This window comes from Myiozetetes cayanensis, unplaced genomic scaffold (genome assembly GCF_022539395.1).
Source record: "Myiozetetes cayanensis isolate MyiCay16 unplaced genomic scaffold, myiCay2020 scf1, whole genome shotgun sequence".
NCBI classification, from domain to species: Eukaryota; Metazoa; Chordata; class Aves; order Passeriformes; family Tyrannidae; genus Myiozetetes; species Myiozetetes cayanensis.
In genome coordinates, this window is record NW_026086604.1 from 89,511,448 (window position 1) to 89,528,582 (window position 17,135).

The window sequence follows — 17,135 nt, forward strand, 5'->3', positions numbered from 1 at the left end:
ACACACAGTACAGTTGATCTACTCTAATTCTTAGGGCATCTGTTCAATTATTAGGGCTCCAGACTCCCAGACCCACCAAGTTGCCCAGTGCTGCACGTTACTTGGTCAATAACTTTGAGCCCTGAAATCTCAGACCCCTTGAAGAGCAACAGGTTTTGTCTGAAACTGTTTGTGTCTGGTTTAGCAGTTTTAGGGGTTGCAATGGTATTGCTGGGCTGACAGTTGCACTTGATGATCTTAAAGGTCTCTTGCAACCTTGATGATTCTATGAAATGCTCTTTTCACTGCTGAACGTCTGTCTTTGTCCAGAGGGAAGAGAAATGTTACCCGGGAAGGAGTCAGGGGTCAGGCAGGAGGCACCGGATCATTCCTGTTCTGTAAGCACGGGGACAAACCTCCCTGGCAAAACACTCTATTTTTTTCCCCTTAAATTAAGGATGGGAGTAGCCCAGCAGAGCCAGTGCCATTCATGGCTAACTCCTGGCAGCCCAGCAAGCCGCAGGGCAGGGGGGACCGAGGAGAGGACCCGAGTAAATGGCCTTAAGCCGAGACAGGGGAGATTCGGATTAGATAACATTAAAAAAAAAATTCACTGTTAGGGTGGTAAGGCATTGGAATAGGCTGCCCAGGGAGGCAGCGGAGCCACCATCCCTGGAGGTGTTTAAGAGACGCCGGGATCTGACGCTGGGTGATGTGGTTTAGGGATTACAGTGGTAGTGGTGGGTTGCCGGTTGGTCTGCAAGATGAAAGAAAAACTCTCCTCCCACCTTCACGACCCTGCGATTCTGCGGTTATATAGCCGGGAGAGTCTCCGCCTCCGCGGGGCCGGGCCTGCACCGCCCTCGCAAGCACCGCCCCCAGAGGCTCTGCCCGTCCGCGCCGCTCTTCTCGCCGCGGCCGCCGCGTGAGCCATAGCATCGATCGCCGTGGCTCGCGGCGTCACCGGCCGTGTTTTACTGCGAGCCGGAGGCGGAAGTGGGACGGTGCCTGTGGCGGAAGCGAGGCGCCGGGGCGGCGTGTGCGCAGCGATGGCATCCCAGTAGCGGCGGCCTCCCCACTCCCCTCCTCCTCCTCCTCCCCCTTTTCCCCGGTCGGGACCGGGCGGCGCTGCCATGGCCGGGGGCCAGGCGGCCACGGCCGCGGGCGGCGGGAGGCGCGCGCTGCTGCTGCTGCTGCTGGGGCCGCGCGGCCCGGGCGGCGGCGCCTCACGTGACCGCCGCGCGACCCCGTCCCCCGCGCGCCGCTGCCTCGGCGACTGTGGGCGCCCGCCCGCAGCGCCCCCGGGCCCCGGCGGCGGCGCCGTGTGGGGCCGGGGCGGCGGGAGCGGCGCGGGGAGCCGGCGGCGCCGCGGGCACAGGGGTGAGCGCTCCGCAATGCACCGCCCGAGGGCACGGGGGGGCCGCGCAGAGCAGCCGGGAAGGGAGCGGGAGCGCAAGTGCCGTGAGGGGCGGCTGGAGGAGATGGGGGTGATTATCCTAGAAAAAAGGAGGGACCCTTGTCGCTCTCCACAACTGCCTGAAAAGTTGTAACCGGGACGGGGTAGGTCTCTCCTCCCAGGCAGCAAGCGACAGGGCCGGAGGACATGGCCTGGACAGAGCTGTACCAGAGAAGGTTCAGGCTGGACATCAGGGGGAATTTCTTCACAGAAATTATAGAGATTATAGACATTGGAATGGGCTGCCCAGGGAGGTGGTGGAGTCACCGTCCCTGTTTTGAGGAAAGACTGGACTTGGTACTCAGTGCCATGGTCTAGTTGACAGGGCGGTTTTGGGTCAAAGGTTGGACTCGATGATCTCAGAGGTCTTCTCCAAGCTAATTGATTCTGCCTCCTGATGATTAACCTCATGTCGCACCTCGCATTCGTTCTGCCAGGGTAGTTTATACACTACCTATACCAGTGGAAATTACGCCCTGTCTTGGTCTGGCATTCCAGTGTTTGGAGTATTTTCTGCAAAAACAGTAAATGGCAAATTGTGAGTGATTACTTTTCATCTAAAGGGCAAGTGATGAAGGTTCACTTCTTTAGCAAAGAAGAGAGTGTGGATTTAGCCCTCACAGCTCCCACCAGCCATGGTGATTACGGCAGAGGAAGAGATTTAGGACCCTAGTGCTTGGTGGGGTTTTTCCTGGAACATTGTATTCTTGGAGGGCATCTCAGAAGGGCAGCAGTGGCAAAGTGTTTTCTTTTCCAGCTCCTGGGCATAGAACTTGTTAGTGGGATGCCTTTTCACTTCCAAGCAAGCAGCAATAATCTCAACACAAAATATTTTGTCATAAATGAGAAACATTTGGGGTAGTAAGGAAACTCATGGAAAGCAAACACGTTGGTTAAATGTTCTTTCTCTGAAAATAATGGAGATTTACTTTTTTTTTTTTTTCCCCCCCCCAGATGTAAGTGTCTCTGCATCACCATCTTCGCAAAGCAAAGGGAATATCTCCTTACTGGGAAATAGGAGGTTTTTTTTCGACACTCATGCGCTGGTATGCCTCTTGGAAGAAAATGGTAATTTGTTTGAAACAAGTAACTACTTTTTATGTCATGTCCTGAGTGGTTTTTTACTTTACAAAGTTTGTTATTTTTCCTTGACACGCGATGTTACGGCTTGAGTTTTATGGATTTTTTGGGGTTTTTCTGTATGCTGGGTAAGAATATACAGGGTTGTCTTCTCTTCAAAAAGGAGACAGTAAGCTTATACAACTTTATTTGGAATAATTTATTACCCTACTTGTAGCATTAAAAATGCTAAAGAAAAATGAGATTTTAAGAACTGAGAATAAAAAAAACCCAGAGTTTTCAAAGTAGTGGGTGAAAATGTATTTTTTGGATTCCTGTGTATTTAGGATGTTGTGTTTTGAGTATGCAACAATGTATCACAATAGGATTGAATATGGAAAGTGCAGCTTTTAGGATACAACATAGAATACTATATAAAATATGGCTGCCTTTATGCTAAAACATAGATAAAGGAATAGATTATTATGGATCCATGTTAGTGTTGCTGGTGGGGGTGAGGTACCTTAAGGTGAGGTTCCGTACCGCTGAATTGACTTGTAATAGCTCTCCATTCCTGAAAAGGGGAGGTCACCTCTCCAATTTTTTGCTTGATTGGTATTCTGAGACGCTAGTTTAATGAGCTCATGGAACAACTGAGTGAGCTGTTCCATGTGTCAGGAGGAGGGATAAGGGGAGAGGGAGCTTTTTGGTGGTAGTAAACTCTTATATCAGCTCAGCTATTGAAAGCAGCTTCCTCTCAGATATGATTTCTGATGCTCAACTGCTGGTTACTGTGAAACAATCGTGCTTTCACCAGTGTTTCTTTTCATAATGGTTAAGTCTTGTTCGTGACAATTTTGCTGCTACATTTTCAAAGTGGAAAAGGCGAGAGTGTTTTTAGGGACAATGTTTCACTATAGTTGCCGATATATTCATTTTATTCTAATAGGCACTCGGAAGCTGGTAGACCTAAAGTCGGGGCAGTTGGCTTTGTTTTCAGTTGAGTTGTGTACATCTTCAGTGGCACTGAAGTTTTATAATATAAAGAAGTCAGTATCTGCTTTTCAGGGTCAGAATTGTTGCTCATGGAAGTAACCACAAATGAGAGATGACATTCCATCATAACTCTAGAAAGCTCCCAGTGTTTATCCTGCTGATAGTGCTGTAATACAGAAGCAGCCATACTATGTCACAGTTTGGGGTGGGGAAACTTGGACATACTGACCGGTTGTGTACTTTTGTCAGTGCTGGATCAAGAGGTATATGTTTTATTATCTTCTGTAACTGACATTCGTTTTAGCTTGGTGCTGGGTATCAGTGAGTGGTATTTTTGTAGATGTCCAGATTTGTATCTCTCTCTGAATGTTGTTGCATTTTGTTTTGCTCAGGGTTCACTACTCAGCAGTCAGAGGTCATTGTATCTGCATTAGTGAAAATCATGGACTCCAACCTGGATATGATTTACAAGGACATGGTCACCAAAGTACAGCAGGTTAGATCAGAGACAATGGTGGGGTTGATACGCTTGCTAATGAAATATGTGTTGCTATGTATTATGTTAGAGGGTCCTTTTCTCCCATGATTGGTTATATTTTACAGTAAGAAATCTCAGCCTCCTATGCCCAGCTTTTTTGAATGAAAGTAAACATATTTTCCCCCTTTTTTTTGTGTTGAATTAAATGTTGCTACTGACAGTAGATGTTTTCTGAGACGGTTAGATTTGTCCCCTCAGGTGACTTTCTGCTATTAAGATTCAATATTTGTACAGCAGCTCAGGAAGTGTGTGTGCCATGAACTCTGGGCAGCGTGATAAACCTGTACTTCCTTATGGTCTCTATTGGAGAAGGGTTTGTGCAAAGAGAGAATGAAGAATTGGAAGAAAGATTTTGAATGTTATGGATGAGCTATTATCCTTAGGCCGTAGTTGGGTACGTAAAAGATGAAGTTAGATAAAACCTTAGGGAAAAACAGATACGCACGCGTGTGTGTGTGTGTGTAGAGATGAAGAAGAGAAAGAATATGGAAGATTCTATTTGCTGAGTTCACTGAGGACAAGAGAGAAGAAGAACAAGCTGGAGACACCAGGGAGTAAGAAAAGAGGTGTCCATCCATGCAGCACTCTTTCTGTAGGGTTTTTCTAATGTGTCCGGTACTCTGACCCATTTTTTTCAGTCTTGTGGTCAGCCTGGAGAGGCTTCTTCAGATGCCACTTAGAAATACAGTGCTGTAAGTTGGAATAGCATTTCATGACAAAACTGAAGTTAGACTGCTGTGTCAGATTTGTAGGGCTCTTAGTCCAGCATCAAAAGCAAGGGACTACTTAGTAGAGGAAGGTCTTCAGAGAAGAGAAGGTAGCCCTTGTTTGCATATGTGGATAGTGTGGGATCTAGAACAGTGTCTGCAGACTTTCCTGTTATTGGAAGTTGCAGAGGATTCTTGTTTGCCTTCTGCCAGTCCAGTGTAGTGGACTGAGGAGAGCAATTAAAAGTATTAGTACATGATTCTGAGAAGTGAAGCGCAGTGACTCCCTTTGCAGGGAGAGGTGAAAGGCAATTACAAAGTATGGTTGTGCTGAGGAATTTTCGTCTGAAAACCAGCTTTGCTCATTTAGGTCAGAGACACTTCTCCCTAAAGCCTTTGCTAGCTTAAGAATTTGAAGACTTGGAAGAAACTGTTTCATAGGTTATTAATTGAATTATTCTGATCTGTGTTATCACTGCTAATTTTGTTAAACATTACCAACATCTGAGCCTAACTTGCTTATTTTTGTCACTGCCACTTTATATTGCCTTCTGAAAACTTGGATAACCAATCTGAAATTGCTGAATTAAAAATTTCAGGGTACCAAAATAGCCTATCATACTTGTAGGCACAGATGAGAAAAAGCATCATATTTATGATATGTCCTGAGGTTTTTCTTCCTTCTTTTAAAGGAAATTGCACTTCAGCAAGTAATGTCCCATATTGGTGGTGTGAAAAAGGACATGATTATTTTGGAAAAAAGTGAATTTTCAGCACTTCGTTCAGAAAATGAGGTAAAAAATCACTATCTTGGAAAGTGCTATTCTATCACTTACCTGTTTTTTTTCTAATGATGTTAAAAAGCATGTTGTAGCTGAGGGGATGACTGTGGGGCCAGGATGGTTTAACACCTTCATTAATGACCTTGTCGATGGAGCAAAGTGCAACCTCAGCAAGTCTGCAGATGATACAAAGCTGGGAGCAGTGGCTGACACACCAGGCAGTTGTGCTGCCATTCATGGGGACATCAGCAAGCTGGAGAAATGAGATGACAGGAGTCTCATGAATTTGAACAAATGGAAATGCCCAGTCCTGCCCCTGGGAAAGAATAGCCTCAGGCACCAGGACAGGCTGGGGGTGACCAAATGGAAAGCAGCTTGGCAGGAAAGGCCCTGAGGGTCCTGGCGGACACCAAGTTGATTATGAGCCAGGGATGAGCCCTTGTGGCAAAAGTGGCCATCAGCCTCCTGGGATGTGTTAGATGTGTTAGGAGGGCTGCCAATGGGACGCTGCTAATTTCTGCCTTGTGCTGTTGTTTGCAAGTGCACAGTACTGAGTGAACATGCCATGTGTATATATCTGTACACATACTGAGGACATAGTCATGCTTGGTTTGCCTGCCCTTTTCACAATCGGGATTACAGTCACTGTTACCGATCATGCAAATAAAGTAGTATTTCTAGATTATATGGTTTTATACACAGTAATAAAGTGCATCTCTTTTTCCCTACTCTTCCAGAAAATAAAACTTGAACTCCAGCAGATAAAGAAGCAAGTCATGGTAAGATAATTAAGAGTTAACACCTGTCTAGTTTGCTTGAAAAAATAAAAGGTGTTGCTTTCAAAGTTTTATTTTCAAAGTGGTGCTTAATTGTTGTGATACATGGGATACTGAAATTGCTGTTGATAGTCCGCTGTGGGCTGCAGCAAAGACAATTCATGCATGCTTCATTTATGGGGACAAGGAACTGTGAGTAGTACAAGGCGTGAAGAAAAATGTAACTGAAGGCATTTTTACTTACCTGTCTTTAATTCAGATTCAAAAAGTGGCTGCCATGTGATGGTAAAGGCTGAGTGAAGCTCTGCATTTAGGGCTGCCTCTACATTAACGATGCAGCATGCTTTTAGAATTACAGCACTTCCTAATTGTGGTTTTCTGATTGTTGGGGTTTTTGGTTTTGTTTGTTTGTTTGTTTGTTTTCTCTGAAGACTTAACCTGTTAACTGTCCATAACTTAAAATAGATTTTAAATGGCATTTTTAGGCCACCAGTTGGAACCATTTTATTTGGTCCCATTTGTCTGGAGTAAATGACCACTGCAAGAAAACAGGCTCTCAGTGCTGTGTTTCTGTACTTTAGGCTTTATGTGTCTTGCAGAGCACTCCAAACACACTTCTACCATCAAAACCAATATCCTCTTAAATTTATAATTTCAAATTGGTGTGGAGGCATAAGCAGCCTTTACACAGAAACATACATTCTTGAAAGAGTGATTAAGATTGGAAACTGGGAAACATTAACTGTTTGTAGGGAGTACAGACATCTGACCTAACTGCTGTTGGCTGCTGAAATGTCCTTCTCAGTTGAAAGGATGGAGCACTCTTCCTTCCCTAGGATTTTTCCATGAAACTATCAGACTATTGGACTTGTTGAACTAGATGACAGTGTGGTCAAACTCAGTTTAGTGCCTCCTTACCACTTCTTTCAGATTCTCTTATGTTTCTTTTTGCACTATCGTTTCCAAAAGGAAAGCATAAATTTTTCAAGCCTAATCCCGTGTGTTTCACACTGTTTTATGAAGTGCTTAATGCATCTGGGTTTTCAGAATACCATTTTAAAATGCGTTTGGCATCTAATTTTTGAATTGTAACTTATTTTAGAGTTTTAGTTGCATGTAAATGAGCTAGTGTAATCCGCTGGTAGAGCATCAAGGATCTGAGTCATCTTTTCTTAAAAGCTAAATGTCTTTAAATTTTACTTTTAACTGTAAATGTAATTCTCGCAAGGGCAAGTTGTTTTATGTTTTCTCATACAAAAAGACAATAGAAAAGTTCAAGAAAAAATTATTTCTAATTTTTTATTTATTAAATTGTAATTAATGTATTCTGTTGCAACGGCAACTGATGATAAACCAATTAAAGTTCAAAATTCAAACACAGAAAATTAGTCTAATTATTGTTCATACTAACTTAATCAACTCTTAACTAGTAGACATTGGCCTACTTGAGAAATGCTTATCTGGTTCTAACTAGAATCTCCCAGAACATCAGCAGTCTCCTGCTTCTCCCACACATTCATCTGATCAGCAGTTTGCTGCATGACAAACTGTCAGCTGGCTGGAATTCCTGCCAGGAGGTTGCACTAAAATGGCAGCTGTCACTGTAAGGAATCACTTACAGCTATTGATAAAGTAAAATGCAAGTGTACAGCTTATGGTAGTTTTTGGAAGTTAGGTGTTTAAAAATCTGATAAATGTTTCCTGACTTCTAAAATGTGTGTAGGTTTTTCTGAAAGCTCTAGATGTAGTCTTTAGAAACAGATTTTGTTTCCAATTTAACACTGGAAGGTTAGAAACTGCTCTTAAAGTTATTTTGAGCATCAAGATTGCTTCATGGAAGAAATCCTACTTACAGGTGTACCTAGGCATAGGTTTCTAGAAATCAGAGAGAGTTACGGGATACAGGAAACATTCCCTGCAATTATAGAAGGATGTGTTCTCAATTAAGTGCTGTTTTCAGTGTTAAAAGTAATTGTTAGTTTTTGATTCTGAGATCCAACTCATGCTATAGAACATCAGTATTTCTCAGGGGAAGATTAGAAATACTTATACACTAATTGGAGAGAAACTTGATTCGTGAAATATGTAAAGAAAGATACAATATATTTGTCTAACTTTTTCTGCTTATGATTAAAGAGAAAATCTTGCTGCTTTATCAATTTTTCCCATTAGGATGAAATTACCAAAGTTCGTGCAGATAACAAGTTAAACCTAAACCTAGAGAAGAGCAGAGTAAAAGAACTGGTAAGTTTTGGTAACTTTCTTGTAGAAACGTGTCAACACTGAGTAATTGCCAAATTTGGGTAAGAGCATCTCACCCAAGGAGCATTTTCATACTAACCTATAGTATCACTCAGCTTCAAGGTGGTATTAATGTAAGTTATTCATACTTATGCTGGTATAGTGCAAGGTGCCATGTTTAGGTTTGTATATCTTGTCTATTTTGATATTGTTTTAATGTCAGGATTAACACATTACACTTAAATATATTATTTAATTTAACATGCTGACCAGCTGCCTAGAGGTTTTCTATTTTATTAGTATATCTCTTTCTCTGTTTTCACACTTTATGAAGTTTACACATTTCTTGAATTTGTCATTCTTGAAGATGTTTCATTTCCCTGTATTATTTTTTTTAACTGTCAATGATGCTGGTTTAGATTGGTTTGAGCTTTGAAATACCTGGTAAATCTGAATTGATGTAATCCAAAATTAGGGTAATGTAGATGTAGAATTTGCATTATATGTAGCACTTTATTTAGAGTTTTGTTCTCATAGATTTTTTTTTTCCGGTAGCTTTTAGGATCTCAATGAAATAGCATCTTCTAAATTGAGAGATCTTTTAGTGACATTTTTTCTATTAGTATTATTCAGTCCTTTTTCCCAGATGTGTAATGAAGACATAATACTTATCTCCAATGCTGGGAATAAGAACTGCTCAAGTAGATGTAATTTATCTTCTGTGTGTGCCCCTTGACATTTTTCAGTGTGATTAGTTTAGGTAACAGCTGTATTGGTGTTTTAGTATAATGACTAATGACAATCTGTTAACCCATGGTAGATGCTTGAATAAAGTACGATTTGAGCAGGTAGAATTCTTGTTTAAAGGTTAATACTTCATGTTGTTGTTTTAAAAAAGCATCATATGAAGTGCACTCCTTGTGTAGATCATGAGCTTTGCAATACTTTGGGTTTACAAAACCTGTATAAAACCACTGCACCAGTGATAAATTAGGCACCAGTGTTTTCTTGTATAGTTATGTAGGATCCTGGAATCTGGATTCTTGTCTGTTGTGCAGAACACAACGTTATTTTGACTGCCTCCCAGGAAAAGCAAACTGTGCATGTCAGCTTTCTCTTAAAAAAGTTAACCAACTTTGTAGTCTGTTGTGCAACTATAATTTCATAGTTTCTATGGAAACTTCTCTTTTATTACTCCCCCCACCCCCCTTTAATGTCAGCTCTGCCATGCATGAACAGAAAAGGAAAAAGGCAGATGAATGGGGAACAGGTTGTAGCACCATACGCTGAGTTGGGGAAGAGATGTAATCCAGTATTTTCTATAGTAGGCAGAGCATCACTGATATATTTACTTCAGTTGTAATGTGACTAAGGACTGAATGTCCAGCTTTCTGAGAATAAAACTCAGGATAACTAGAGGTTACTGTGCGTTCTTACTAAGTTTCAGAAGAGAAAAACACTTAAATTGCTTTAACTTGAAGCACAAAGTAAAATGTTCTTATTGTTCAGTTTTGTTTGGAATAAGTACTGATAAAGAATCTTACTGTGTCCACACTGATGTGGGCAGTCTTTAATGTTTCAAACTCTGAGTGGTTAATCATTTAATTAGTTCCTTCTCCTTTATTTCTCACAGAATCCTACAGTGCTCAATGCACATCTCTTTATGCTGTGATTTACATCTACAGTGTAGAGATGTGATTTAAAAACTTGAAGTACGGTACAAAAATCCATATCTATTCGTGTGTTAATGCATCACAGTGCCTCTAAGCTTGCTGTTAAAAAACTCAAGACGCATCTGACAAAAATTAATTTTCTCTGCACTGTGAAAAACTTAAAAAACTTAAAAACTGTGAACTTAAATCTCCTTGTTGAATTTCAGGAGAGGGGAGGAAGTTTAGCCTTGTATTTCCTTCTTTCTTTTTTTTTATGCAATGTTGTTGTTACAAATTTGTCATAATGCCTTGCAGTAAAAGGCCAATTTCACTGTCTTAAACCTAAGATTAAAATCCTTGGGTCTGACCTAAAGAGTTCTAGCCACGAAAAAAACTTTAAGAAACATCCAGAAAGAAGTTTGTGGAATATAAATTGTTCAGGTGATGTGTATTTGGCTAACTGCATCTATTTAAAGTAAAACAGATAAACTATTTCAGTCCATAAAATTATTTTGTTTTGATTCTTTTGGCAGGTATGATGAGTTTATCAATGTGGGGTCCAATTCTTACATTTCTACCTAAAAATAATTTTATAAATTCTGTAGACACTCTTTTATGAATATTCTGCCATCTTGCCACTTTAAAAACTGTAGCTTTATATAAGATGTGTGAATTTCTTTTTGTATCCATCTTTTCCTTTTGCAGAATCTAATGACTCTTTCATTAATTGTAGACATGGTGTTACTTGTCTTGATGTAATTTCCTACATTTGTAGCAGCCTGCTATCTTTTAACTTCAACTTCAGATCAGTCAAACATCCAAATAGAGCTCTAGATCTTTCAGGAGGGTTTTTCAATGCTGAGGCATTTATGTAGATTAATCTGATGTTAATATTAAAACAGAATAAGCTTCCAGAGTGGAGGAAAAATAAGGTGTCTTTCCATGTGAGAATGTCAACAGATGAGGTTATTGTAACTGAGGATTCTGAGATGAGTGCCTGATGACCTTAATACTCTGTGCCATTTACTGGTGGTTTAGCAACTGTCTATGAAATAATTTAATTGCTCCAGTAATGGTACAGGAACCATTATAGATGTCAAGGTAAGTCATGCCTGTTCATGAGTCAGAAAGGTAACCTACTTTAAAGGTATACTTCTTTAATTTGGGTTTAACTTCCCTTGAACCCAACAGCTGTAATGTACAAATAAGCCACAACTTCTGAGGATCCACAAATGAATGGCTTAACATGTGATACAAATGTTCTGTTTTTAACAAATATATCATGAAATGATGGTCAGAACAACTCAAATGGTGGGTGATACAGTGCTGGCTAAACATTTCTTTGATAACTGAGTTTGATACGATGTTTTAAAACTGTTCTCCCTTCCTTAAGGAAGTAGGCGGCTCACTCTTAGTTGTGCTTGTATGCTTAATGGTTTAGTTAACTGTTCCAGAGCTACTGTTTAGAATCATAGGCACTTGTTTTTCAGAACTGCAAATCTGCCAGCCTTTCTTTCAGCTGCTTGCTAATATGCACAGTTTTTGCAGAAGATGAGTGTCTGATGAACTTGTTGCACTTTACATTTCAGAGGTGTGGATGAACACCAGTCTGAATTATACTTTTCAAAAGGATAGCAGTTAATCCTACAGTGCTGTCTCCCAAGTGTTGTCAGTCAATAGTCTTGTCCAGATTATGTGTTCTGCATAATTTGGAAATAAATAAATAAACATACTTTTAAGTGGAAAAAGGGGGGGGGGGGGAAGTTTAAGTACAGTATCGTGTTTAACTTTTTTTTTCCCTCCTGTAGTACTCGCTTAATGAAAGAAAACTACTTGAAATGAGGACAGAAATAGTGGAATTGGTAAGAACTTGGTAGCTGATTGTTACACAGCAAATCTTTTTACTTGTGTAATAGACCTGGTATTCTTTTTGGACTTGTTCATGTCTTTAAGCCCTTTAATGTAAATGTCTACAGAATAAAAAGGCTTCCATGTATATTATTAGACCTTCTGCATTATATATGAACTATCCAATACACACTTTGTCTCGAAACTTCATGCATGTCTATTTTCTCTAGATGAAATTCTGCTCTTAATGTGAAATAAATTCTTCCCCCCGCATTTGATGAGAAACTTATTGCTAAATTGTTTTGTCTTCATTTTAGAGGAGTTTTTTACTAAGCACTACTACTTCCTTTTGTTTCCTTTCTGTAGTATGTAGGGAATTATTTCTAGGATTATATCTACAAGTAAAACATTAACTGATTCACAATGTTTCAGTTAATTTGATTTGAAAATATCAGCAGCTCAGCAGCTGTTGTTCTCAGTTTATAAGTTGGATTTTTCAGTCTCTTCTGAGTAATAATTCTATCCCATATTTTTTAACAGAAGTCCTGTCTTCTGTCATAATCAGATTCTGAATTTGAAGCTGTTTTTGTGATAGAATTCATTACAAGACGAAGACATGCTTTTTTACAACAGAAGACCAATTTTCAGTTTTTCTAATGAGCCATAAATCCTTATGCTGTGGTATGATTTTTTCACAAGAGGCTCTTTGACTTCTCAGTAGCTCTTTTAATTCAGCAATGACTTTAGTGTCAGTGGGCCGAGCAACAGATTGAAGTTAATGTTTATGCTGTTAGATTGAGATAAGAAGGCATCCAGTTCTGCCAGTTTCTAGATTACGTGTTAAGGAACATGTAACCACATAAATTTCCTGAGTTCACCAAGTTATTCAATTCCTTGGATATAATCAGCTAAGAAGGAACTTACTCTCTTTGAGTGCAAATTAATGTGCAATTAAGAAGAAAGCAAAAATACAACTTGAAGAAATGTGTTGAATTTCTAAATAAACTGGAAAGTAATAAAATTGCATCATTTTGTTGCTTTGTGTTTTAGCATGCACAGCAAGATCGGGCTCTGACCCAAACAGACAGAAAAATAGACACAGAAGTTGCAGATCTGAAAACAATGCTCGAATCACACAAACTTGATAATATTAAGTACCTAGCAGGTAAGGAATCTGATGGTCTCTGAAGGTGAAACTGTTAAACATTGTTAAATGTTTGGCAAACTCTTGATGGGCTGTATTCATAAAGGCCCCAATTAAAAAAAATAAAAATACTTGAAATAGTCTTAGGCAAGATTAGCAGCCTTATTTGTGTACTTAACCCAAAGTTTCCTATGATTCGCAACTCTATTTTGAATGGGCTTTTTTCTGGATTTTGCTCTGCTTTATACTCTAATAATAAAGTGTATGAGAAATCTAAAAGACTGCATGTTAACAAGGACCAAAAAGTTCTTCTGTGCCTGACTTAATTTATGAAAGCAGCCTGCTGTGTGCATTACTAGGATTTCTTCATCCATCTGATGGAGATCTATGTGCAAAATGGAACATTTCAGCTTTTCTGACTGTTCAGCTCTACATATTCTTTAAACTTCATGTTTACATGTGCACCGGAGAAAATATATGTGCATGTGTGCCTGCATTATGGCCTGAGGTAACTTTAACATGTTGACATTTTGCTACTGAGTGTGCATTACTATTAAATGAGTAGAAAATTATTCTTCTGGTTTAGATTTTCTGATTATTCTTTCACAATGGGTTTTGTCACAAGTAAAATTGCTTAAGCCTATTCATAGTACTCATTTCTGACATACCCTTTAGAGAGAACCAGTAAAATGGAAAATACAAGGTGCTTTATTAAAATGAGAAGAAATTTTTTTCCCTACCATTCCTACTGATAAACATATTGAACTCTACATGGAAGAAAAAGTAATTAAAAATCATTTGCATTGTGTTTGAAGTGCTCCTGTTGCAAACAATGGCAAAAATCTTATGTGTGTATATCTAGAAATCAGAAGTTGATTTCATTTAAATAGAAATTTTAAAAATTGAAAGCTGATAAGTCTTGTTAAAGATGGCTTTCATTTATTTGTTTGCTACATGTTTGACTGTGATTTATTAATCTTGTTATTTATTTCCTCATTTTACATCTGTAACTTGCCATATTGATTTTTTTTGAATGGTAAGCAAGTAAGGGTTTCTCTCAGCCTGTTTCAAGAGTTTTCCATCCCAGTTTCCCTGCATTCTTTTTTTTTTTCCTTCCTTCCTTCTTATTTGTTGTTTTTATACTCCTCCTACCTTGAAATTGTTTGTTGCAAACCAAAATCCTTATTTTCTCGCATGGGGAAAGGGTGGTGGTTACACTTTTAGTATTGTAGTAAGACACATACGTAGCTTTCTGAAGAGATGTTCTAAGAGCTAATGATTTAATGTTAATGCCGTTTTCTTCCTCATTTTTATTTTCTTTCAGGTTCAGTATTTACATGCCTTACTGTAGCACTGGGATTTTATCGTTTATGGATATAACAAGACATGAACTTATAAGGGACTTCTACTGACTTGGTTTCTGAAAAAAAAGAAGAAAAAAAAAGATTTTAATCTTTGCCCAGATTTTAACCAAGTCTTGACTGTTTTATTTATTATTTTGTAAAGCAGACTGGACTGAGAATGTAACCAAAGATGTGCCTAGAAACAAACTGTACACATATCATGCATATGTTGAATCTTACCTCTGACAACAGCACTTCTGCCATTTCCCTCTGTTCTGAGCTGCAATGCACCTTGGCACTGCCAAGCGTCACACAGAAGCAAAGGCTGGCACTCATGCCAGTTGGATGGGCCTGAATGCTGTAGAGAAGAACCAATGGAATTGTATTCCATTACCTCTTTGGACAAGCTTGCCAGCGTCAGTTGTGTGTGTCCGACTGAAGTATTGGTTATTAATGTAAAACTGAAAGTGCACATTTTGTGGCTTGGAGGCACTCTTGTATAAGTAGAGTTTGTGCTAACTGAATCATGCTCACTTCCCTCCTGCTAACACTTGTTCATACAGTTCCTATGATCAAATATTTGTTTTGCTATTTTTATAACATAGCTATCAGCTTGTTTTCCAGATGGCTGCCCAATCACTCGTGTTTCATTAGCGAGTACTGTGTAATGATAGCAGTGTTTGCTGCTAGTTTTGTTCGTAAGATATTTCTAGAGATTTTTGTGACTAACTTGCCTTTGGTACGTGTAAGTATCAGATACCCATTCCATATGCTCATTGCTAACCTTACCACTATAACTGGAAGTTTGAAATGCAGTAAAATACACTAGTTGTGTTAATTTGTATTTAGGTAATACAAAGTGTCTCTGGTGCTGCCTTCTTGGGGAAAGGAAATTGATTTTCTAGAAAGGAAAGAAATTTTAAATGATTACGAAGCAGGTTCTTGGCAAGAGAACTGCAGTACCAACAGACTCCTGGGAGTTTTATAGCTTTATTTTTTAAAAAAATCATGTTGATTGTTCAAATGTGGAACCTTGATAGTGATTATAATAATGAAAGCAGTAGTGGACACCTGTTTAATCCAGTCATGAACAAGCCCACCTGAACCAGTAAGTGCGACTGAAAGCAATGAAGGGAGGTGTCCAGCGTATCCAGGTATCTATCATTCTTCCACTGACGAAGTGACTGCTTTAGTGGCAGAGCTGCCATCTGTGTTCCTTCAATTAAGGGAAATTTCCCTTTCCTGCTTGCTTTTAGGAGGGGAGATCAGTTTGTGCACTGGTGATAAATGCTGTTAGAGCACAATCATAGCTTTGCTTGATGAAAGTAAAGCTTTTTGGCTACTTCGTGCCTGTACTGTAATAATCATTTAACTTTTTTTTGTGGTTGGGAGTTGCCAATTTTGATCATGTACAAGCATGGAGGAAAAGATGCGTGCCTGTAAATATACTGGCTTGAAATAAAGAATTTTGAATATTTCATAAAATATGAGTTTTCATTATAATTGCAGCTTTTTGATTTGAAATTTATCTCTTTGGTTGAAGGTAAGTCACTGCTAATAGCACATCTTTTAAGCTAGGAATTTGCAAAATCAACAGCCCCTCCAAGACACTGAAGAGGAATAACATAAGGAAAACTCTTAATGCAGACTAACTTAAATTAATGAATCTTTATTCAAGAATTTCACTTTTTTGTTTAAAAAATATTTTTTGCACTAACTTACAAGATTTGACACTTTCTCAGATTAAGACAAGTGATAATTCAATTTTTAGAATGACTTTGCTGTTGGTCTTAACTTCCCAGGGCAAGTGATTCTGTGTATGTCTATGTAATCAGTACATATTTGTTTATAGGCCTGAGCATCTGACAAATCATTGCTAAAATAACTGTTTAAGACTAATTTAAAATATAGGGTCTATCCTGCTAAAAACAGATACTGTGCAAGTAAATTTCTATTTTGGGCAGGTGGAAAGAGGAAGTAAAAGAGAAGCGTTGTCTTGGAATTAGCGAAGTGTCAGCAAGTCAGCACTTGGTGAGTGTTTAAGCAAGGAATAAATTTAATGTGTCCTTCAGGAAAAATACACTATAAAGAGAACATAATTATTATCCCCTAGCCCATAAAGTCTTCAAGCGTTGTGTAAAAGTTTGTTACTCCTGTGTGCAGAGACACAAAATCTCCTATTTCCTCTGTCCTTCTAACACAGTCTCATCATGTACCACACATATGTATTGACATTTCAGAAATTTAGAAAATCCCTCCATGTATTTTGAAACACAAATCTGACAGATTTAAACTCTAGGAATGAGGCTTTTGGAACAGGTGAGAATCTATTCTGTGAGGATGTGCTGCTAAATATTGAATCACAGAATGGTTTGGATTGGCAGGGACCTCAAAGACCATCTTGTTCCAACCCCCCTGCCATGGACAGGAAGACCTTCCACTAGACCAGGTTGCTCAAAGTCCCATCCAATCTGGCCTTGAACACTTTCAGGGATGGGGCATACACTACTTCTCTGGTGCCTCCTCACCCTCACAATAACGAATTTCTTCCCAATACCTAATCTAAACTGACACTTTCTCAGTTTAAAGCCATTCCCCCTTGTCCTGTCACTAC

The 17,135-nt window shown here is 39.3% G+C and overlaps 1 protein-coding gene across 1 annotated transcript; it reads left to right on the forward strand.

Moving 5' to 3' along the window:
* Positions 1–981: 981 nt before the first annotated feature.
* On the forward strand, positions 982–16,006 carry MCUR1 (mitochondrial calcium uniporter regulator 1). Its single transcript, XM_050310225.1, has 9 exons — positions 982–1,359; positions 2,390–2,503; positions 3,883–3,986; positions 5,428–5,529; positions 6,255–6,296; positions 8,466–8,537; positions 11,995–12,048; positions 13,085–13,199; positions 14,503–16,006. Exons 1-9 carry the CDS (start codon positions 1,113–1,115, stop codon positions 14,556–14,558), a joined length of 906 nt encoding a protein of 301 aa, XP_050166182.1. The 5' UTR covers positions 982–1,112; the 3' UTR covers positions 14,559–16,006.
* The last annotated feature ends 1,129 nt before the right edge of the window (positions 16,007–17,135 follow it).